The sequence below is a fragment of the Mucor mucedo genome (genome assembly GCF_025094135.1).
Source record: "Mucor mucedo strain NRRL 3635 chromosome Unknown EV154scaffold_57, whole genome shotgun sequence".
In the NCBI taxonomy this organism is placed as follows: Eukaryota; Fungi; Mucoromycota; class Mucoromycetes; order Mucorales; family Mucoraceae; genus Mucor; species Mucor mucedo.
Genome location: NW_026252341.1, coordinates 192,485 through 216,275, shown reverse-complemented (window position 1 = coordinate 216,275; position 23,791 = coordinate 192,485). Strand labels below are relative to the sequence as shown.

The following is a 23,791-nucleotide window of genomic DNA, read 5'->3' as shown; positions in this document are numbered from 1 at the left end:
TCAATTATACTATACGAATGTGGAATGAAGAAATAACCGCTATTGATTATTTTGAGGTGCTTAGCTTTTAGCTCAGCAGATTGTGGCAACTGCATTCAGTTTTTTTTTTTTTTTTTTTTTTTTTTTTTTTTTTTAAATATTTTAAAAGGATATAAAATTAACAGTAAACAGCCGCAACCACATTTTTATCTTAGGATTGTAGCTAGCCTTTGTGCCTTATCTTGGAATTGTAATTTTTTTTACCTGAACACAACTTTTTGTATCATCTAAATGGATCTATGTGACACCTAGAGAACCAGCTATATGCATAAATATAATCTTTTTCAATTATAATCTTTTACAAAAACGAATATTTCCAGCTTTTACTACTACGTCTAATACACCACTGATGACATGTTATAAGCCTAAAAGCGCAGATGATGGTTCATAATACAACTGTCCTGTTACTCATTGCCCCCAAACCCTTCGAATCCACAATTTGAAAACTTTTCTGGGCTGCAACTTACTTGTTTGATGAATATATATCAAGCAGTAGCGAAAGTAAATGTCAGATTGTCTGCATCAAAAGGGACTTTTGTAATCCTGTTATTTTTATTTTCCGCCTTGCCTTTATTTTTTTGTCAAAAATACATGATTTGAACGCTGTATAATAACTTTGGGCAACATAGTGACGACTGGGCTATCATATTGGTTATTTTTAAATTACCCAGTTATGATAACTATGGCCATCTTTTAAATAAAAACTTAAGATAGCCTTTTACTTATCTGTGCTCATTAATATGATTGTAAATGGTTTTTCTTAGGATAATGCAGCTGATTGTGGAACAGGACATAATTCCTCTGCAACAACAAATCGAATAACGCGTGAGAAAACGCCACTATGAGGTGGGTATTAAATTGTAAATTTAATGAGTAACTGGTACTACATTAGTTCTGAACAAACCAGAATCGTTATGTATCTGAAGCCACAGCTTTTATTGGTGAACAGTCATAAGAATGTACTATGTCACAACGGTGTTACTACCCGTTATAGCAATTATTCTTTATTAATTGGATAGACAAATAGTCAGGTACACAATAGTATTGTTCATTCTATTAAATCCCATGTTTAAAAAGGTAATAAGCATGATATTTTTGTCGGGTAAGGTCTCACCAGATACGTAGTTTAAGCTTTATACGGCAAAATAAAATATGTGGCGTCTTGGAGAAGCTTTAAAAATAGCAGTGGCTAGTTAAATCTTAGAAGTCAGATCATTCATTACATGTTATGACAGCAGATTTATCTTGTCCCACATTATTGGTCTTCCTGAAGCTTACGACGATAAAAAGGGTTCTTTTGGGAGTTCACGGAACAACGTTACCGTATTGAATTTAAAGTATAACCAGCTTTTGAACAATCTTCCATGCACTGATGTAACAACAAATGAGACAAAAAGGTGATACCTCCAAAATTGTAACCCAAATCCGTTGATGGAGAAGGGGGCTTTAATCCTATTTTTATGTGGCTCAAAATCAATAAACAGTTGTATGATGCGAGCTGTTTTCACTGATTTCTATGCATGCAGTTTGTATAAAAAATATTAAAATAGTTCAAAGGCCACATAATGCTTGGTTGTATAAGCTATGAAAAAATAATCGTTTGATTATTCAGTGGTGCTTAGCTTTTAGCTCAGCAGATTATGAATTCGGTACTCAATTGTTTCGTCTTCCAGATATCTTAATTTAGGGTAAAAAAAAAAAAAATTACTGTGACCTTCTCAACCACATCTTTATCTTAGAATTGTAACTTTTGTGCCCGAACACAAACTTCTGTATCATCTAATTAAATGTATGTGAAACCTAAGCAAACACTTATATATACACACATTGTATACAATGTTTTCAAATTATAATCTTTATTTACAAATTTTTTTTTTTTTTTTTTTTTTAACTTTTACTATGGTTAATAGAGCAACGATGTCATGTTATAAGCCGGAAGGCTGGAACGACGGTGCAGATTACCTGTGTCCTGTTACATATTGCCCCCCAAACCCTTTGAATCAACAACTTGGAAATTTTTCTGCTGCGACTTGTGTGTATGATGAATATATATCAAGCAGTGGCCAAAAAGAATATCATCTTGGGTGTGTCGTAAGAGATTTTTGTAATATGAAAATGGCCTGCTCTCAGTTAGTTTTGGATATGACTGAAATGCCCCAGGCCTACATTGGAAATGCATCTGAATGGGGTACGAAGAGTTTAAGAGTTGTTGCTAATGGGTGTGAATCAGGAAATTTTATCGACAACGATCTTGGAGAATTCAAATATAGTGCAGTCAATGCTATTAAATATGCGATCCCTTCTCCGACTTTTAGCATGCCTACTTCTGCTGCCAATGTTTTGAACACATCCTCTTTATTTGTATATATGTTAATAGCTTTACTTTTCATGAATCTTACCCGAAGGTTAAGTAACTAAATAAATCCAGATGTTTTCTGTAAATACCAGCCAACCCTTTTTTTAAAGAAAATTAATAGAATAGCATTTTTTATTGAAATAGATAGTATGTATGATAACTAATCTCTAATTATTCCAGTATATAGTGAACTTAGCTATTATCTATGGTTTTTACTGTCCTGTTACACTATATACACAGGATAATTCGTCTTACATATTCGTTCTTTTTGTGTGTGTAATATGTACGTTTATCTTTACCCGCACCTGTTATTTTCATTCTGCTTGTAGTTTTTTAAAATTTGCTTTTGATTAATAATGGTATATGTGGGCACAATTTAATAGAATAACACGCAGTGAAAATGAAAAGATATAATAGATACTTATAGGAAGAGCAGACAAAACTTTATGGATCGTATCATTTCAAAAAAAAAAAAAAAAAAAAAAAAAAAAAATTGATTCCGATCCCAGCAAATTGAGTACAGTATTACTTGAGGTTCTTATTATGTTTGTCATATGACTTTGAATCCGGTTTTCATTTTTTCTTAAATGCAACCCTTTTAAATTGTATACAATAAACTCAGTTATCAATAACTATAGTTTTCATGAAGGCTGTTGTCAAAAACGCTCTTATATCAAATGTAAAGAAATCTGTTAATAATACAAGTGCTACCAATTTAAGATTACACAATATCGTAATGGCAGTTCTCTCTCATTGCAAACTAATATGGGTAGCACCAAAGTCCAAAATAGAAAACATAATTAATACAATAATATTTAGAGTATGAAGAGACAATTTATTTTATGATTGTCTACTATTAGAATTTAGCATTGAGGAGGGTACGCAGGATAAAGTAAGGTATGTCTATCGGTCTTCATTTGATGGATGATAATTGAGTGATGCAAAAAATAAATAATAATTATTTATTTATAAGCTTTTATATGTACCGAATTGTTGATGTAGACAATGAAATAGTGACGGGTTCATTATGCATATTGTCTATTTATTCCAACTAAATCATGGTTTCATGTATCTCCAGGAAAAACCCTTTAAACCCATTATGAATAATGATTTGATACAGTTATATGAAAAGCAATGATTTTTGAAGAAACAATCGTGTGTGTGATTGTGAAAAGTAAGAGCACAAATGAATATGCTTACAAGAGAATATCCTCTATAACAACTGCTTGGTTACGTAAGATACATCATATCTATGGAGGGTTCCTGCTTCATTATACAGCCACATGGATCCGAAAAATTGAAATTTTTGTAAAATAATTAGGAATTCAATAAACTTGATGATACTATACACATTTTCTTTGCATGTCTAAACGGTATAATCATCAACATTATAATAATATGTGCCTGTAAGACACCACATCATAAAAAAAGACAAGAAAGGGATGAATGGTTAATAAATGACAATTAGTGTCCATGGTAAAGAGAAGTCTGTATTTATTGCTTCCATAATTCCTCTCTTTCCTTGTATAAGGCTTCTGCCCAAGCTTTGACAGTAGGGTGTTCGAATTTTCCTTTTGTGGAATCAAAGAAACCTTGCAAATTCTTTTTATCAGCTGTCAAAATATGTGTGTGAGGGTTAAAAATGATATATTCTACGTATATGTAAAGGGGGGGGGGCACTTACACTTTTCATATTCCAAAGCTTGAACAATCATTTCAAACTTATCAAGATCCTTTACGAAGAGAGCTTCCGGTGTGGAAGCATCCTCATATTCTTGCCACAAATCGACAATTTCATTGGCAGTGTCTGTATTACCTAATGATTCTCTAAATCCATCCATTGCGTTCTAACTAAGGGTGTTTATATACACGGGTTTTGTAATGAGTTCTACATGTATTTTACCTTTTCCATGGTGTATTTATCGGCCTTACTGACACCGGCATGAGGTGTGATATCACCCTATGTAAAAGAGGCGTGTCAGGGAAAATACCAAATAATAGTATGTATTGACACTTACAACCACAGCTTCAGCGAGATCGTGCACGATGGCCATTTTGATGCATCTAAGATCTGAGGCATTAGCAAGTTGCAATGGTTTTCTGGTACAGGTGGATTTTTTTTTTTTTTTTTACTTTTCGCGATTGATGGAAGGATCGTTGACGAGCATGGCCATGACACCCATGCGATGCATGTGGTCAGAAATGGATTCGGCACCATTGATACCGTTGTCTAACCAACCGGTTCTTTTGGTTCTCTAATTATTAGAAAAGGGGTGAGTTGCCCGTTGACAGAGGCGAATGAGAAATTTACTTTGAGGTTTTCAATGACATGTAAAAAGCGAATGACACTAGCAGGGTTTGACATTTTAGGAAAGAAAAAAAGATTTTTTTTAAAAAGGGAGAGAGATACAGGTTTTATTTAAAAGAGAGAGAAAAATTATGAGAGATGAAGCAAAAAAAAAAAAAAATGGGGATAGTCTATGATTTAAAAAAAAAAATTATTGTTCCAAGAAAAAGTAGTTACCAGTAGACTTTTGGTCTTGATCCAATTGAGAATCCAACTTGTTAATTCTGGGTCTGAAGTTGGTAGGATCACGACGGAAAGTAATTTCGAGAGAAGCCAAAAATTTGTTCATACCGGTCAACAAGGATTGAGGAGAGTTTGCGGTAGCACGAACAGAGGGAGTACCATCATAGACGACGACACGATCAGCAAGATAAGTAGCCATAATGAAATCGTGCTCTACGATGAAAGCAGTTCTCTTGAAATGGATAATGAAACGCTTAATCACCTTGGCAGCAATAATACGTTGTTCGGAATCAAGGTAAGCAGAAGGTTCATCAATAAGATAGATATCAGCAGGTTGACCTAAACCAAGTACAATAGCAACACGTTGCAATTCACCACCAGATAAATGCATCACTTCTTGATCAATAATGTTTTCAATGTTCAAAGGCTTAATAACATCAGTGTTGAATTGAGGATTTAAGAAGGCACCCTTAATCTTCTTCAAGAACAACATACGGACAGTACCCTTGAACTTGGGAGAAATCTTTTGAGGCTTGTAAGAGACGTTCAATGTAGGAATCTTAGCATCACCATCGGGCTTCAAGAGACCGGCCAAGAGACGAATAAAGGTAGATTTACCAGTACCGTTTTGACCCAACATGACAATAATCTCTGAATCTTGGAACTCACCAGGCATGACATCCAATGTAAAGTCACCAAGGATCTTTTGCATCTTGGGATATTTGTAGGTGTTGACTTTAGAGATAGAAACTTCGTTGGCAGTTTCGGCAATCTTGAAGGTCAATGATTCTTCACGGAAACGCAAATTCTCGGTAGGAATGTTACCATCCAAAAAGATATTGATACCTTCACGAACAGAGTAAGGTAATGTAACAACACCATAAGCAGAAGGTCTACCATAAAGAATACAAATATAATCGGAAAGGTAATCCAAGACAGACAAATCGTGCTCTACACAGATAATATAAGTGCTGGAAGAGATGAGAGAACGAATGACACGAGCAGCGTTTAAACGTTGCTTTACATCTAAATAAGAAGAAGGTTCATCGAACATATAAACATCAGCTTGTTGAACGGCGACGACACCAATAGCGAATCTTTGTAATTCACCACCGGAGAGTTGACCAACCTCACGGTTAAGAACATCCTTGAGATCCAACATATCAATCATTTCCTCGTAATTGTTACGTTCATGCTTATCTTGCAATAATTGAGCAACTTTGCCACTAACGACCTTGGGAATATGATCGACATACTGAGGCTTAATGATGGCCTTCAAGTTATCTTCTAAAATCTTTGTGAAGTAATTTTGTAATTCGGAACCACGGAAATACTTTAAAATATCTTGCCAGTCGGGAGGAGCATCAAACTTGCCCAAATTGGGCTTCATCTTACCAGAGAGGATCTTGAGTGCAGTGGATTTACCAATACCGTTGGTACCGACTAAACCCAAAACTTGACCAGGACGAGGTACAGGCAAACGATGAAGTTTGAAGGAATTGGCAGAATAACGATGTGTGACTTGACCATCGAGGTTGGTGGGCAAATTAATGACGTGGATGGCAGCAAAGGGACACTTCTTTACACAAATACCACAACCAATACATAACTCTTCAGAGATGAATGCAATCTTGGAGGTAGGTTCGACTTCGATACAGAGCTTACCTATTTATTTATACTATTATTAGTTGCTTTTCTCTTTTTGTTGTCATCTCTTGTCAACTTACCCATGCGGTTCACAGGACAAGAACGCTTACTATCAAACAAAGAGAAAAGGGTTGGGTTAGATGAAACAAACAGGTACAGGACATCTTTTAGGCTTTACCATTCTTGTCTACACTTCTTGGGTTTACACTTATCAGCACTAACAATAGCAATACGGGTAAGTTTATCACTCATTTTTGGAGAATGGGGGGTGAAGTGAGGTTTTTTAAATAAAAAAAAATGTAGGGAAGGAGAAAAAAAAAACTTGATTAAATTTCCACGGCCCTACCACCCAATGCAATAGAAAAAAACAAATTTTTTTTTCCTTACCTCATTTCTAAGCCACAATTTTAAACCCAATTCTAAGGGGAGGGGTGTGTTACTGGATGACAATGCGGAATGTGTGTCTGTGGTCAGCACACAATGTGTGGTACGTGTGGTCACTGTGCTCACTGCTTGTGTAAACTGTCTCTATACACCACACAAAAACACACCACATCACCACACACACCACACACCACACGGAAACAATAAATCCATCCCTACAAACACACACACGCACACACACATACAAAAGGTGATTGGGTTTAATTTCTTTTGCATGAGGCGCGGTGGTTGAAAAAAAAAAGCAATTCCCAATTTCTGCTGATGCCTTGGGTTATTTTCTTCATTCTTCATCATGAGCACCATTGACACTAAATTTCGATCGCTCAGTAAGTTGGCTGCCGAGTGCCAACGACAAGTAGAACGTCTTCACCATGTAGACTCCATGACCGTTCAAAAAGAAGTCGCGGACTTGATCAAGTCCAGCATCCGTTGTCTACAACAAGACATTGAGGTTGGCCATTACAACAAATAATACATAAAACAAACTTGGTTAACAAAAATAAAATATAGGTTGTAAAGTTATTAGCAGAGCAAGAGGATCGTGAGGCTTCAAAGATGAATATTTTGAATCGCTTGCATGAATACGAAAAGCAATGCAGACAGTAAAGTGTTGTATAATATTGGTGTGCACCATATACAAACTGAATAATTATGATGATAGGTTACAAGTGAGCTCACGTCAAGCAATTTTGTTATCCAAGAAACGTGTGGATGATCAGGAAAAGAAGAATCGCGAAGAGTTATTTGGGTTAGGCAGAAAAAACGGAAAGAGTTTTACTGAACAATACGAGTTAAAGCAACGTGTAGCACATCGAGGGTAAGGGCCAACAATGGATAAAGTAGAGGAAAGGTTTATTTATAAAATATCATTTAGTCAACAAGATGATGCAGTGTTACGTGCTTCTTCAGATGTGACAGAGGCATTAAAACGAACAAGTACATTAATGCAACAAGAATTAGAAAAGAGCACCTTTTCAGCTAGCATGCTCTGTAAGTGAAAAAAAAAAAATCAAAGGAAAAAGGGTAAACTAACATAAGGTTTAGCCGAATCGTCTAGAACGCTCTCATCAACCTATAGTGAATATCAAAATCTGAGTTCATTGGTGCAGATTTCTAAACGAGTGATTACTCAGCTTGAAGCCTCAGATTGGTTTGACCGACTCCTACTCTTATTTGGTCTTGTACTATTTAGTAGTGTTGTACTCTATATCATTAAGAAACGGACGTGGGATGTAGGCATTTCTTGGGTATCTTGGTTGACACAAACAAAGAAAAGTAAACTTGCTCAAACAACAACAACTACAATCCTAGTCGAACCCATCCGTACTACATTGAAATCTGTCTCCACGCTAATTCCTACGGTGATCAAGGATGAGTTATGAACCTGTGTCAAATATGATTAAAGCTCCGATACAAAACAGTGTGTGCATAAAAAAAAAAAAAAAAACTCACATATTTTTTTGTCTTTTTTTCTTTTTCTTTATTATTTTAAAAGAAACCTTCACTACCCCCTTCTCTTTTTTTGACTATTATATTATGGAGATTGCATTGATGCAGGCAAAGAAGACTTGCCCTTTTATTCACGTTGCTTCTGCTTCGTCTTTGCGTCGATTGACCACTGGTAATACCATGGGTCCTCTCATGAGCAAAGCAAGACAATGTCCAGTTATGAGTCAAGCTATTTCTTCTCGCTCCATGTCTACCACGGTTGAGACTCCCAAGGAGGAGCCTGCTGGTAAGTGGCAAATATACATGCTATGAAGATAAGTACTAAAAAAACAGGTTTTATACCTACATCTATCTAGTTGTACACAGTCACGCCGTCCCAGCTCAGCAAAAAGCTTTTGATTATGAAAGCTTTTATAGCGAAGAATTAGAAAAGAAGCATAAGGACAAGAGCTATCGTTATTTTAACAATATTAATCGATTAGCCCAAAAGTTTCCTCGTGCTCACACTGCTCGTGTTACAGACGAAGTCACTGTTTGGTGTGCCAATGATTATTTGGGGATGGGTAGAAGCCCCGTTTTGATTGATAATATGAAGTAAGTCTCCGATTGTTTATTATTATAAATTTTTTTTTCTCACACACATACACTCTGTAATAGGCGTACGTTGGATCGTTATGGTGCTGGTGCGGGTGGTACGCGTAATATTGCTGGTAACGCAGATCTTCATTTGCGTCTTGAATCCGAGTTAGCCGATCTTCATCATACAGAAGGAGCTCTTGTATTTTCATCTTGCTATGTAGCCAACGATGCTACACTTTCAACCTTGGCTTCTAAATTACCAGGTTGTGTCATCTTTTCAGACGCCTTGAACCATGCTTCCATGATCCAGGGTATGCGTCACTCAAATGCAGCCAAAAAGATTTTCCGTCATAATGACATGGCTCATCTGGAGCAATTATTGCAGTCAGTGGATCCCAGTGTGCCTAAAATCATTGCATTTGAATCTGTATATTCCATGTGTGGTTCGATTGGACCTATCCGTGAAATTGTCAAGTTGGCTAAACAGTATGGAGCCATCACCTTTCTGGATGAAGTGCATGCAGTAGGTATGTACGGACCAAGAGGAGCTGGTGTAGCAGAGCATCTCGATTTTGATTTAAATGCTACAAACCCTCATCGTGGTAACGGTAGTATCCTTGATGAGATTGATATTGTCACTGGCACCCTGGGTAAAGCCTATGGTGTTGTTGGTGGTTACATTGCAGGTTCGGCTTCTTTGGTTGATATGATTCGTTCCTATGCCCCTGGTTTTATTTTCACCACTTCTTTACCTCCTGCTATTGTTTCCGGGGCTATGGAATCTGTCAAGTATCTTAAGGAATCTACAGCTGAGCGTCATTTGCAACAGACAAATACACGTACTGTTAAATCACGTTTGGGTGACATTGGTATTCCCGTAATTCCTAACCCTTCCCATATCGTACCTGTCTTGATGGGAGATGCTGCTGCCGCTAAATTGGCTTCTGATGAACTCTTGTCCGAACATAATATCTATGTTCAATCCATTAATTACCCTACTGTCCCTGTTGGTGAAGAACGTCTTCGTATCACCCCTACGCCTGGTCACAATGGTCCCATGATCGAGGAATTGGTACATTCATTGGAAAAGATTTGGAACCGCTATGATTTTAAGCGTGTTCAAGATTGGTCTGCTCAAGGTGGATGTGCTGGTGTTGGCACTGAAAACTCTACCACTCCTATTCCCATGTGGACTGATAAACAGTTGGGTCTTGATATGGATGAAACTGAACCAGCTTTCTCCAGTAACACCGCCGAGTAAAAAAACGTTATATTTCACATGTCATTTCTGTATGAAATAAAACATTGTTACCCACCCAAAACACCATCTAATCTTTTTCTCACGCTTAAAATCTTGTCTTTTCTTAAAAAAAAATCATATGCACTTCGGGTTGTATAATGTCATATTTTATATACCCTTTAAAGCGTTATTGAGTCTTTATTTGTGCATGTCTTTTGTTTACCCAGTGTTTACCCAGAATTGACTTTTATTTGCACAACATTAACTTTGTGGTACCCTTATTGTGAAACATGTTTTATATGATATGAAAAAAGGCGGGGAAAAACAATAGACCGCCGTGCACTTCTCAAACAATAAGATGGATTTTATTAGTCTATAGTGGAAAATTATACTTTGTCCCGGCAAATGATGATAATAAATCAAACTCTGCTTACATCGGTTACTGCTGTCACGGCTATGGGAATAAGCGAACAATGATAAGAAGATTATGGTTATCTCGGTTCGTGATTTAATTCAAAATCAGCTAGTATTAGTCAGTGAAAGTATACCTGGGAACATCATGTTGCAAATATAACCAGGATTAATAATAATAAAAAAAAAAAGGAGATATTTATTTACTGCTTACTGTAATATTAAACTCTGGAGATGCTAAAGCCTCAACGTCCTGTAGCAGACAGAGATACAGCTTACTTGTCAGAAGAACCAACCGAGAGGTAATTCAGAAGCTTTTTTTCTTTTGCCTGCAGAGTGGTATTATGTGTGTAACAGATGTTGAATTGTTTACATCTTGCATGTAACTTACATTTACTAACTCTTTTTTTTTTACCATTTAAATCTAAATGATAAATGAAGCATTTTACACAAGTATTGATTCGAGACCCTCTTAAACGCACATATCTGTATAGGTGGGGTCTCATAAACACCAAAGCAAAACAACAAGAGAAATTGACTTGTTGTTGCAATATATTTCATACTGTAAGGAGTGCTTTTTCTTTAATGGTACTTGCTGAGGCCAGTTTTATCAGTAAGACATACTCTGTTGACCGCTATACGTCAGATATCCCGAGCATTCCATCAGTATTTTCAATTCAAGTACCCTAAAAACAAAGTAAGGTAGTTCTACTTACGTTTCTGTGTTTCTATATTACAAGTTTTTGATAGTTGAAGAAAGAGATAATTGCGGTACTTTGGTTATGAATACTACCACTCATTGTCCCAGGCCGGACTCACCGAGACCTTGCGCTTGATTGACCGGCGTTAAATGCCCCGGGGGACCGGTGAAAATGTGAGGAATTGCTCCCATATTTGGACAATTTCCTCACACTTGACCTGAAGTCTTTTAATCTGCTTTTTGTTTTAGCCTACACTCACAATGATCTAACAATAATTCATCAAACATAAACTATGTGTTAAACTCCTGTAGACAGATACTTTATCAATTTATTTTTTTAGGCCGTGCATATTATTAGACAGTTGTAGCAGAAAGGGAGATGTTGCGAGTATACTAGACTACACATATACAATATAAGGGGGAAAAAAGAAAGAAGAAAAAAAAAAGAAGAAGAAAGAGACAAGAGCTTATTCACCCAGAATATTCAATACTTCATCGTCATCGCGCAAGAGTTCATTTAATGTGGCAATGACAGCTGATGTATCGCCAAGAGCCACAGTGTCGACATAAGCCCTTAGTTTCTCGAGTCTTTTTAAAGCACCATTACTCTTGTTAAGCATACTGGCCTCCATGCGGGCCTCGGTAATGATTTTCTGGAAATGAATGGGTAAGTTATAAATGTCGTCGGACATGTTTGTCTCTTTTAGGTATCGAGCCATGTCTGGTGCTAGAAATAGATTGAGGAGGTAGTTGCAAGTTGTGGGATGGTCAATGGAGTCAAGAGGTGGGGTTAATGCGCGAGTCTTTAATTCTAAAGATTGCAAAGGATCTTCATCGTACATGTAGTTCATTTTTGTGTTGTAATATAGAAAAAAAAAAAAAAAAAAAATAGTGATGAATAGAAAAATAATGCAAGCTCTTTTTTTAAAGAGGAGATTTCCCTTGTTTTTTTATTTCCAAATTCTATTTATTAAACTAGGTCTCCGTGTAATTGAAGTTTCAAACAATTTTTGAATTAAATTTTCTAAAATCATAATCATTAAACCTAATCTTTCTATACAATCACGTTTGGTGACTTTGATTAATTGAAGCCTGACTAATTCAATCGCTTCTTTTAATTCATCCCTTGTTAATATCGACTCTAAACTCTCCATAGCTGAAGCCGAACTGATCAGGATCCGCAATGAGGATAATCGACCGTATTTTGCTGCTTGTAATACAAGTGATCCTTGTCGGGTACGTCTGGTTTTATTGTCCAAAAAATCACCCTTCACTTTGATTGATGCTTTGGCACTATGAATTAACCAGTCCAAAGTCATACTGTGATCACCATTGGCCAATAGTCCAAATAAAGCTGTCTTTTTACTGGCATCGACAGCATTAATATCCGCTCCCACGCTCACTAAATACTTTAGAATTGGGTCGGGTGTCTCGCAAAAGCGTGCTGCATAATGAACAGGCGTCCAACCGTCACCATCACGTGCATTGGGATCGGCATCGTACTTTATTAACAATGCCAGTGGTTCTAAAGGGTCTGTGCATCGAAGAAACAATGCATGAATCGCTTGCACATTATAAATATTGCGTGATGTTACGTCTGCACCGTATTCTAGTAAGAGCTCTAATGACTGTAATGGATCTGGATTGTTGGAGATAATTAAATACAATAAAGTGCATTCAGTGGTAGGATCACGCGAGTTTAACAGTTGAGTTACTTTCTCTTGTTGCCCATGGTAATGGTGAATAAAATACGAAAGTACAGCAATATTGCCCAGTTCGGCTGCTTTCCAGATGGACATGGCTGGTTCGGTATCCATAGCAACAGTGACCTGCAAAGGACGTTCGGACACTTTATCGAATTCTGTCAGTAACAAACTTTGATGAATTTATATATCGATCAACTCTGTTTTTTCTTTAATTTATGGCTATTTACCTTCGTTGTTGCGTCGTTTAATGTCATCTGATAAGTCGATATCCACAAAACATGAATCCTAGTAGTTTAAAGAAATGAGTAAAATATTAAACTTGACTGGACTGCTATTGTATTACATTGAATGTAGGTCTTGCTTGCGGTGTGTACATCATTTTGGCGAAAAAAAAAAAGTGAGAGATATAAAATGGGGAAAAAGAAAAAGAAAAAGGGAAATGAATTGTAATTACTTTATTTTTAAATGAAAAAAAAAAAAAAAGAAACCCCTCTCCTTTCTTACATATTTGACCCTTTTTATTAAATTCTTTTTATGTCTGTGTGTACATGTAACAAGCAAACATAGACAGAAAGAAACTTTGATCACGTGGACATCCCCATTGTTGTTGTTGTATCAAGTTTTTTGCTGATTTTATTTTCATCTTCTTTATCAATGGAATCTCCAAGCATCAAAATGATATGCCTACAAGCCTGTAACATGGTGTTGTAATTGTATCGGACGAGGATTGTCAATAATAACTCCCAGAATTGGTACCATAACGGTATGATTTGTGCATGACATTGCTATGCTCACAAAACTCTTACGTAGAGTTGCAGAGATATCAATCCATGCAACCTTAAAAAGTGGTGTAATAAATCAATTGTGGCAAGTGCGCATTTCAGTCACACTCCTCATCTCAACATTGTTCATCACCATTTTTCTTTTTTCTTTGTACTTTTTTTTCCGCGTTCTCATGGGGCTTTTGTGCTGGATGTAATATCTGAAATATTTAAGCCTTCTTTCAATATTCAAGCATTCTTTCTCTTAATAAACATTCAGCACAAGTATGATAATTGCTTTTCTTACATACTCTGTGAAGATCTTTTTTTTTTTTTTTTTTTTTTTTTTTTTTTTTTTTTGATTTGTTTACAGGAGCATTTCTTTTTGCACTCCCTTTCTATTTTTGGCGTTAATCTTTCTTCCGCCCCTTTTGCAGTCCTTAATTCACATTTTTAACTAGTATTTTTTATTGCGAGATAATACATAGGCGGTATATTAATAATGGATATAAAGTAAAACTTAAGAAACTCTTTATCAAGACTTGTTGTCTCGTGCACCTTCTGCTAAAATTATAATGCGTACTTCAAATAACAGCGTCGTAGCTAGATTCTCTATCCCCTGATTCATAATAATCTAGTTCGTCTTCTGCAGCAGAATCATCCTTCAAGTCGTCCAACATGGATCCGGACGAGCCTTCCTCATACGCTTGAAGTTCATCCTCATCCATAGTATCCACATGTCGAGCGCTTTTGTAGCCCAAATTAACCAAATGTTGATCCGGCTCTTCATATCCTTCTTCTTCATCATTATATTCGGTCACTCTGTCGACCTCCATCTGTCCCGGTTCGTCTGCAGAATCAAAGTTTTCATTCCAGACTGTGTGTGCTCTACCAAAACGCTTTAAAAGTACTTCACGTTCGGCTTGAAATCTATCCAGCTCTTTAGAAAGATTGATGATGCTTGTTTTGGGAAGGACCACAAGGTCGACATTGGGGTTTTCGTCCAATCGTAATTGTATTAAGTCCTTGTTTTCCTTTTTTAATCTGTTCAAATGATTTTGATGGATTGCGAGCATCTGAGAAGTTGAATTATCTTCGAATGAATGCACATGCGTACCAGAGGGTATATCCTGTGTGGGTGAAGGTGGCGGTGACGGTGATTGCTCTTGTGTGATGATAGGTGCCACGAATGGGTACGATTCTTGTACAGGCGATGGAGGTGGTTCTTGTTTGATGGGGATTTCATCTTCCCGAGTATTCATACGAGAATTAAGTGAGAAATGCTGCTTAACTTCATTCTTAAATTCCGTGAAAGCTAATCATAATACCAATTAACTTATACATCTATAATAAAATAAAATTTGATTTGTAAATACCTTCGAGAGCTGACTCCTTATCATTGTAAATGTTTTCCAAGAACTCAGTGATTCTGGCGCCAGATGTGAGCTTTTCATAAGGACCGTTTTCGACTGGAGGAGAAAAAGTCATTGACAAAGCCTTGATGTAAAGCTTACCCTCTTCAACGAATCTATTCTGGACGTTACGACAAAGTTCTTCGAGCTGGGAAATACGCAGCATCTTCATTTCATCATTAGTCGTTTCAGACTCGGCTACTTCTGCTTCATCATAGAGACGTAACTGAGATGTCAAGGTACCAATATGTCCCTTAAGCATTCTCTCTCGCTCGCTGTTTAACTTGTTTTCTTCACACAACAAGACGTTTTCCCGATCTTTCTTTAAAATTGCAACTTTGACATCACGAACGTGGTTCTCCATCAATTTTAAAAGCTCTGTTTTATCGAGCAATTCTTTTTCCAAGAATGTCGCTTTTGTCTGCAAATAGTCTGCTTGGTCTGCTTGCTTTGTCAAGTTGTAGACTATTGTGCCGGGTGTTTGATCAGTAAATTCGGGAACGGTGCTCAAGTAACGTGTCCAAGAGTCTCTCTCTGCTCGAAGATTAGCATTGTCAATATCCACAGACAGCTTCTGGTTTTCGATGTCTGATAAGCCTTTCAGTCTTTCTTGTAACGAATTGTTTTCTTCTTTCAAATATTCGATATTCTGATTTAGGCTTTTAAAGTGCTGTAATTCCTTCTCGAGTTTTTTATATTCTGTTTGGATTTCAGCTAACTTATTACAAACATCTAAAGGAAGAAGGTTTGTTAGGTTACATATAGAAGTAATAGTGGTACTGTGTATATGGGAAGATGTTTACGTGTGTAGTCTGCTGTAAGCGAGTCTTCCAAACCATTTGTTGTGCATGTAGCCGTTTGAGCAGCCTGACTTTCCAACTCCGAAACTCTTTTTATTAAAGCAAGTTCTCTTGCTGTGGATTCTTTAACGTTTGCTTCCTGGAGCTGAAGCTATACAATAGAATAAAGTCAATAACAATCTCAATCCAGTATGTGTTTCTTTAAATACTACGTCGTTTTTAAGCTTGACACACAATTCCTTGTAGGAGCCAAACAGCCCACTAAGCTGTGCTGCGCAACGGTTATTTTCCTCTTTATAATTTTTATGATTATAATTAAGTTGGCAAATTTCATCTTCGAGTTCCCTCTTTTCGATGTATGCCCTCCTTAATTTTTCCTTTTTTTTTTAAAAAAAAAAAAAAGTTTTTCTATGAGTCTCATGAAGGTGTTATGTCGTTGAAAAAAAAAAGTTACCATATTATCAGTAAACCGTTTTTCTACTTCTGCCATAGCTCGGGTTGACACGGCTGCGTTATTTTGATGTAGGTCAGCCAGTGCTTTGTAATTCTATAATTTATGTTACTTTTATCTGTCAAGGTGCTATCGATGATATAACTTACGTTTCGCTCACTAGTGAGCTTTGCGATTTTTTCTGAGCTGTTTTTGATTGACAGATCATGTGCGATTGTTGATCGCTCGACTTGTTGACTAAGATCGCGTTTCTCAGTTTCAAGTTTTTCCACCTTTAGTTGTAACTGATGGATTGTGTCTGCTAAACAAAGTATGCAAGTGGTAAGTTTTTTTTCTGAAGGAAGGAAGTGTTTCTTTCTTTTTTTACCTTCGTTATTCTCCTGATCAACTGGTTCATACCAGGAGGGTAAATACGATCGAATAGCGCTTGTCAATCGCTTTCGCTTGTTGGAGTTTCTCTATTGGATTCCATTAGTGACACGCATTTTTTTTTCATAAAACAGGATTTAGTTACATCAGTCATGTATTTTGTGTTACTTGATTCGATAGAAAGTAAATAAATAGAAAAGCGAAAGAAAAGAAAAGTAAAAAAAAGGTAAAAAGTCAAAATATTTATAGGGTAATCGGGGTTTAAAAAGGTTATTGGCAAGAATAATTTCGCATGAAAAAGAACTCGGTTGTCAAAGACTAAATTCTTACACTCAGCATGATTAGAGAGAGTGTAAAGGTCTATTTGATGACTAAATCTCAATAATATTCAGATGGAAAAGTTTTACTATAAATAATATCGCGATAAAGCTATAGAGTGATACGCAGCTCAGAGTTACCAAAGACAACTATGACGGTTTGTGGCGAAAAAAAAAACAAAAAAAAAAAAAAAAAAAAAAAGAGAGAAAAAAAAAACTTCCACTCTCCCATTAACAGAAGACAAAGTTCTACAGTATTTCTTTTGTCATGTATTACTTTTCCTGGTATCTACACTCGTTCTCGTTTCCCAAGTGACTAGCGATGCCGGTGTTATAGTTGCTGATGTTAGTTTCGCTGATGATCTTCAATTCTTTACAAAGTTAAACCCTAAAAATAAGTCGACATTCCCCCTTCATGCTAAAGTACTTGCTGACTAACGTTTTTCAATAATTTTGTCTTTGTGTTGTTACATAAATTTTAACTTACCATAACTACCAGGTGATTCAAAAGAAGTTCTGGCGGGGTTACTGTTTTTATTTAAAGGACCTCTGTTTATCGTAATGAGGGAAGAAAATGAAAAAAGAGCTGAAATTCAGAATCGAGGCAAGGTAAAGCACAAGTAGACGAAATTACAGTATTCTTTATTAATGGGAGTATGACAAAGGAAGCAGCTGAGTGATAGAGACCATGAAGTGATAAAGAGTGGATTTAATGGCGATTTTCTTATGAATACAACGGGTACAGTTGTCGATGACAAAAGATGGCTAGAGATGGTTAAATATTAAGGCGGGGGATCTGGGTAACATTGATCTCGAAATAAGCATTTCGCCCAATCAAATTCATGCACTTGGTGTATATGCACTTATTTTTGAGCACCAAAAGGCTCCTTCGCTACGATTATTTACATTGAGAAATGAGTAAACCAAGTCAAGCGCTTTCTACAAGAAAAAAGGATCAAGGAAACAGAATACATGGATGGAATAGTGTCATTCATAGAAAATATTTTAAATGGCATGGATACTATAGAATAGGAAGGGTGTGCGTGTTTCTGATATGCTAAAACGCGCCATGGAAAACATGAATACTCAAAATTTTGTGAATGATTATTTACACAATTTTTTTGGCTTTTGAAAAGTGTAAAAGCAGATCAATTTTGAGGTTATACCTTGGTGTTTCCTGGGCGAGACTGCCTGAGGGCATCTGGCACTCCCTGGTTTTTAATATAAATGAAAAAGAAAATTATTATTTTTGGAATTAACGCTGGACTGACAGCTAATAGCTTAAAAAACAGGGAGTGCCAGAGTACCATGAACAGTCAAGTACTGGAAATTTGTCTGCCATAAGATTACTTTAGTATTCATACATACGCCAATGGTATCACGTGAGATTTACCGTTAGTGACTTCTCCAAGGCACAGATAGTACTGTACATCAAATCAATGGGCGTTTGAAGGCTGTCCTTGTCCTCTTTAAATAAATCGTGAAGAACAGATGATGGATATTTAAATTTTCAAATAGAAATTAGAGTTTACATAAAATAATTTTTAATATCCTTCGCCACTATCCATAACTATTATCTTAAGGGGGAGATCATGGCGCGCACACGAAGCAGCAAAAACTCCTTAGTATAAAGCGTCATTGTTAGAGTGTCGGGTCGGGTGATGTATTCCTTCAATTTGTAAAAGCGGGTCTACTTTCATATCCCTCTTTTTGGGTTTATTTGCATACACCTACTGTTACAATGAAGGTAATCTAAACAAGATCTGGACAAGAGTGGACAAGAGGTGGAAAAATTAAATTATAAAGTATGAAAAGCAGAAGAAAAAAACTTGTATCGTAGATCTAGCAATGTCGATTTATAAAAACAGCACAGATCATGTATCTAAAGATTTACCTGACTAAAGATAAACACACTTTTCTCCGTATTTGTCAGATCTAGCTCAGCAATATCTTTTTGTTAGACTTTGTAAAAGTCTTAGCCATTGCAGACGGCTCCTAAGCAAATGTTCAGCAAACAGACCCAAATCAAAAACAATGAAGGGTAGACAATCACATGGAAATAACGTAATTATTTTTGATGAAACAATTGTAGCATTAGTCATACCAGATTATTTTATATATGCCTTGATCCTCCATTGTAAAGACTTTATAGGAAAGACTGTGGGACATTTAGTATGACACTATGTAATCAAAGTATTAAACAAATATAATTGAGAGTTTGATAGAGAACTGTTTACTAATAAAACTTGAGCAGACACTCTAGATGATGAGGACATGTTGCTGTCAAACTTGACCACACAAAGGCCGATGGTTTATATGTTCTTAACTCAAGCAGTAATACAGTCATGTAAATTGTAATTAGCAAATGAAAGTTCAGGCACATCAAAAAGCCTAGTTTGGTCAAACTGATCGTGTCACATAGCTATAGATACTTAATCAGAAATGTCATATTTTCCTCACCTAAAACAAAATACCAGTACAAAGTAAGTACTGCCATATATTATCAAATAAAAATAAGAGGTATTATAATCATATTTCGAATGTAAAAAAAAAGTGCTTCTCGTATACAACAATAACATTTTATATGTGGGGTGTATAAATTTAGTTGGGATGACATAAATTCGAGTGCTTTATCTATGTCGAAGGAGATTATCTTGTACGCAAGTAAAAAAAAACAGGCATGAAGCATTGGAAGAGGTTACATTTTTTCTTTTCCTTTTTATACATGCCTTTTTCTTTTTGGTAAAGTCTGCGCTCATTACCACTCTAATTCTACTCATGTGTTTGGAGAGCTTACGACGTATGTTTATGATTCCAACACGAAAGTTCTCTTCAGTAATTTGTATCTCCTGGCCATCTTTATGGAAAAAGAGATCGATGAAAAAAACCTCTATTGATGATGGGATGTCAGATATTGGTGAGCTTTGTGTCATCGTGTTGTAAACCTGTCTAACAAAATATGTGTTAAAACACCACTAAACCTCTATTCTATTAACAAGGGTGGGATTCAAAATATCAATACCTCTATAATGGGCGGTGTACTCGTGTTCAGGATTGTTGACTTTGAACTTTGTCCTTTCAAAAAATAAATATTTACATATCCCTGCAACTTAATTACCTTTTAAACAAAAATACCCCACAATGGCCGTTCTCATTTACCGTGGAATGCCTGGATTTCCTTAATGAAACTTTCTTCTTTTACACAAGTCTCATTTTCTAATCACTTTTCTTTTATGAGAATATAACTGAAAACTTCCTTTTATAGAACCATTCAGTATAATTTCAGTATCTTGCGTCGTTAAAAATCAGATATCAATTATGCACACATCAATTAGTCTGGCTTAAAGATTACTTTTGTAAATAATATAAAAAGTCACCTCTCCTGTGAATCAATAAACATATGTAGTTATTACAACTATCTATGTAAGGAAATTATTTACGAACTTAACACCGTAAAATACTCTCTTTTTATCTTAAAATGATCGTTAGGAAGCATCACTTACGAAAAAAAGAAACTGACCATTCAATAAAATGTAACTTGGTGCAACTTAAAACACAAGCAAAAGCATAAGCAGGTTATGTCTAGCACCCATAAAATGTAAAATCATGATCGAACTGATAAAACGTCTCCCCTTAAAAATAAAGCCCTATTTCTTTTTTGAAAAGTGACAAGTACCATTCCTTCACATCATCCTATATCAAGAAAATGTTACATGATTTTTTTTACTATTTATATGTTGTATAATAGATACTCTGGGGGGCATTTCAGAAGTAGATTATACATGGTGCTATGTCTGAATAGTGTCAAGGATAAGTATCCGTATCGTTCTTGTATTATTTTTCACCAATGTAAATGTTGTTATTTTCAACTCCAAGGTGCAATTTTCTCAGGAGCCTCAGTGTTTGGATGAAAAAGTGTATTTCGTTTTTGTATCAGATATTAATGGCAGGCTTCTCTTCGTTCTATAGCGTCTCACCTTTGGGACTGAGCAGCTGGTTCAAATGAAACTTTATTTGGCATCAAGTTCATACATGTTTATCATTTCAACACCTTTTCCATCTTTATTTCCATTCTCATAATATATTATACGGTATATATTAATCACTCATTTAAATCACTAAAACGACAATAACAAAAAGAAGAATATGCCACAAGTGTTATCTGGATTGTGACAAGTAGAATCTTGAAGGAACAAGCAGAAATTTAACAAGGCTGTCACTTTACAAGGGAAATAATGGGACAAATAAACCGCTTGTAAACCATTAAAACCTCTTAAAAAAGAACAAAAACAAATTATGATACCACACAATTTATAATAAAGGCACGCTTCTTTTGTTAATTTTTTTTTTACCATGAAAAGTTCATGAACTTACTGCTTTTGGATATTGTTCAAATCGATTTCTAGAAAAATCGTGTACATAAACTGTGACATATGTTTTGCAATATAAATCTTGATATTTGTTTTTCAGTATCGGAACGCTGTGTGTAACCAACCAGAAAAATGAATCGATCGGTTACACTAATGGCAAAAGTATGTGCTATTGTTTTGTTTGTTAATTTATTTATAGTCTCGGCCTCAGTAAAATATACTTGTTTCTGTACAACTTTTGTATACCTGTCATACAATGACTTTGGTCAATCTTGTTTATATTCGTCTTATTTTCCTTAATTTAGAAGAACCGTCAAATGGATGCTGCCTATCAGAATTTTGCTTATTATGGAATTATCATTGCTAATAATATCTTCCTAAAAAAGACTTTACAAATGTACCTGGTAACCCTGGGCCGCTAAATGAAGAACTCCGAAGACATGTTCTTTGTTATTGTTTTATTGCGTGCTATTGTTATTGTGATATACCTGCCGATCTTGGATCAACGGCATAGTTCATTTCTAATTTCCTAAAAATTCATGTATGGTGCAATCTTAATGTAGTAAGATTTCCACCTTGAGGCAGGTGATGACAAAAATAAAACATATGGGTTTCGAATAGAAGCAAACTATTTTGGAATAAGCTGTAATGAGGAAGGCTTAGACTTTCATCTTGGTTTTACAATAAAATTTCTCACCAAAACCCGAACACCTGATGCTACAAACGATGATTTGGCGAAGCAAGCGGTCATAACGGAAGACAAGTTTTACTATAATAAGCTTTTAAGGCAGTTATCGTTATAAAAAAATTACACACGTATGCATCATATCATTATAAATACAAAAAAGTGTCCTTCCTCTATCAATTCGTGCTATCTTCAAACCAAACGAGTTAATAAGCATGAGCTGCTGTTATGATCATGGTCTTTTGATAATTCTTTTAAGTGTATGTTTAATTCTTCAGCAGATCGTATCTAGTGGCACACAACGGAATTAGAGCTGGTGCATCACAAAAATTCGTTCGTATCATTGCTTTGGATCGATGCAATAGATTTATTGTATCAATTTCGCCATTAGATATATTCCAAAATTTTCTGAAAAAAACTTTGAGAATTTTTGACGAGAAAAAGCACTGTTTCAAGATTAATTAAGTTTAATCAACTCACCGGCCTGAACTTTTTATTAAGAAACCCCATCTTTTTCTTTCCAGTCTAACTATACATTCCCCGTGACAATTGGTGAAAATTAAAAGTGGAACGGTACCACATAACGTCTGGGTCTCCATGGCTTAACCCTTTCATGGTATCACGAACCAGAAAATATAATGCCCATATGCGTAGTTAGGCAGCTGGATCCCGACTTTTGTGATTTGTGTACTATAAAATCTGCTGCGATTTACTTGCACAAATAATAGTGTACATGTATGTCTTGTAAAACATAGGTATATCAAGCGCACATCAATACCAAAGTAAGGCACGATTTGTGTAAAAGTAGTCCGGAACAAATTTACTAAAGAATGAAGCCTAACCAGCTATCTTGTTACTAATTATAATTTTATTTTGTGATCGAGTCTTCTAATATCAAATACAAGCTTTCAAGCTACTTGGTTGCTAGATATTTATTTCATTTAACTTATTTGCTTTTTGAAACCCCTCCCTATTTTTTTATTGAAGCTACTCGACATGTTTGCAAAATCAACTCAAGTTTATTCTGTGGTACAATCTAGATAAAATTTGATGATTTTCAAGTTTCAACTTATTTGTTGTTCTTTTTATCCTTGTGTTGTTTGCTTTCTTTTTTCAAAAATTGTCCAAGCCATCAAAAGTGGTACAAACGATGCTTTATTCTAAATCTTACAATCAGAGGTGGGAAGATCTTCCGGATATTCAGAAAAAAATTTAGCCTTTTGGGCTCGGCCCTTAACAATTCGATCAGATTTTTTGTATATAAGCTCGAGTTTTTTCATTGAATAAACTCCCATCTTCTTATAGGCTTTTATATTTATCCCTTCAAACAGAACAACACTATATATCATGGTTAAAGCAGTTACAAAAAGAAAGATCGGATCAAAGGGTAGCAAGAGCTGGTTCTCGCCTAGTGAGGAAGCTGAAATAGAGAAGAATACAGAAATTTTAGTCGCTCAAGCATTAACAGGAGAAGATGAAGAAAACGAAGAAGGTGAAGAAGGAGAAGAAGAAGAGGAGGAGGAAG

At 35.7% G+C, this 23,791-nt stretch overlaps 8 protein-coding genes across 8 annotated transcripts; 3 read left to right on the top strand and 5 right to left on the bottom strand.

The window, feature by feature from the left end:
- Positions 1-1,911: 1,911 nt before the first annotated feature.
- Positions 1,912-2,517, top strand: EV154DRAFT_511858 (uncharacterized protein; the record flags this gene model as incomplete). Its single annotated transcript, XM_051601857.1, has 1 exon — positions 1,912-2,517. A coding segment is annotated over exon 1 (515 nt), but the record flags the coding sequence as incomplete, so codon positions are not given.
- Positions 2,518-3,838: 1,321 nt separating this feature from the next.
- EV154DRAFT_465876 (uncharacterized protein) lies at positions 3,839-4,778 on the bottom strand. Its single transcript, XM_051597706.1, has 6 exons — positions 4,707-4,778; positions 4,529-4,650; positions 4,414-4,459; positions 4,299-4,355; positions 4,080-4,242; positions 3,839-4,008 (listed from the first exon to the last, which is right to left on the bottom strand). The coding sequence occupies exons 1-6, from the start codon at positions 4,758-4,760 to the stop codon at positions 3,890-3,892; spliced, it is 561 nt and encodes a 186-aa protein (XP_051456776.1). The 5' UTR covers positions 4,761-4,778; the 3' UTR covers positions 3,839-3,889.
- A 115-nt stretch (positions 4,779-4,893) lies between these two features.
- On the bottom strand, positions 4,894-6,381 carry EV154DRAFT_422242 (translation initiation factor RLI1; the record flags this gene model as incomplete). Its single annotated transcript, XM_051596080.1, has 1 exon — positions 4,894-6,381. A coding segment is annotated over one exon (1,488 nt), but the record flags the coding sequence as incomplete, so codon positions are not given.
- A 915-nt stretch (positions 6,382-7,296) lies between these two features.
- EV154DRAFT_511852 (Sec20-domain-containing protein) lies at positions 7,297-8,526 on the top strand. The gene is made up of 5 exons (XM_051601856.1): positions 7,297-7,467; positions 7,527-7,618; positions 7,678-7,833; positions 7,891-8,006; positions 8,061-8,526. Exons 1-5 carry the CDS (start codon positions 7,309-7,311, stop codon positions 8,396-8,398), a joined length of 861 nt encoding a protein of 286 aa, XP_051456774.1. The 5' UTR covers positions 7,297-7,308; the 3' UTR covers positions 8,399-8,526.
- On the top strand, positions 8,444-10,388 carry EV154DRAFT_511850 (pyridoxal phosphate-dependent transferase). Its single transcript, XM_051601855.1, has 3 exons — positions 8,444-8,751; positions 8,822-9,059; positions 9,123-10,388. Exons 1-3 carry the CDS (start codon positions 8,553-8,555, stop codon positions 10,303-10,305), a joined length of 1,620 nt encoding a protein of 539 aa, XP_051456773.1. The 5' UTR covers positions 8,444-8,552; the 3' UTR covers positions 10,306-10,388.
- Positions 10,389-11,595: 1,207 nt separating this feature from the next.
- EV154DRAFT_511846 (uncharacterized protein) lies at positions 11,596-12,392 on the bottom strand. The gene has a single exon (XM_051601854.1). It carries the CDS (start codon positions 12,244-12,246, stop codon positions 11,863-11,865), a length of 384 nt encoding a protein of 127 aa, XP_051456772.1. The 5' UTR covers positions 12,247-12,392; the 3' UTR covers positions 11,596-11,862.
- A 122-nt stretch (positions 12,393-12,514) lies between these two features.
- On the bottom strand, positions 12,515-13,480 carry EV154DRAFT_538462 (ankyrin repeat-containing domain protein; the record flags this gene model as incomplete). The annotated part of the gene is made up of 4 exons (XM_051604276.1): positions 12,515-12,562; positions 12,670-13,244; positions 13,329-13,386; positions 13,445-13,480. 4 exons carry the CDS (start codon positions 13,478-13,480, stop codon positions 12,515-12,517), a joined length of 717 nt encoding a protein of 238 aa, XP_051456771.1.
- Positions 13,481-14,446: 966 nt separating this feature from the next.
- On the bottom strand, positions 14,447-17,077 carry EV154DRAFT_603340 (uncharacterized protein; the record flags this gene model as incomplete). Its single annotated transcript, XM_051607349.1, has 8 exons — positions 17,040-17,077; positions 16,893-16,983; positions 16,675-16,826; positions 16,529-16,621; positions 16,287-16,451; positions 16,078-16,225; positions 15,239-16,006; positions 14,447-15,177 (listed from the first exon to the last, which is right to left on the bottom strand). Exons 1-8 carry the CDS (start codon positions 17,046-17,048, stop codon positions 14,447-14,449), a joined length of 2,157 nt encoding a protein of 718 aa, XP_051456770.1. The 5' UTR covers positions 17,049-17,077.
- Between the last annotated feature and the right edge of the window lie 6,714 nt (positions 17,078-23,791).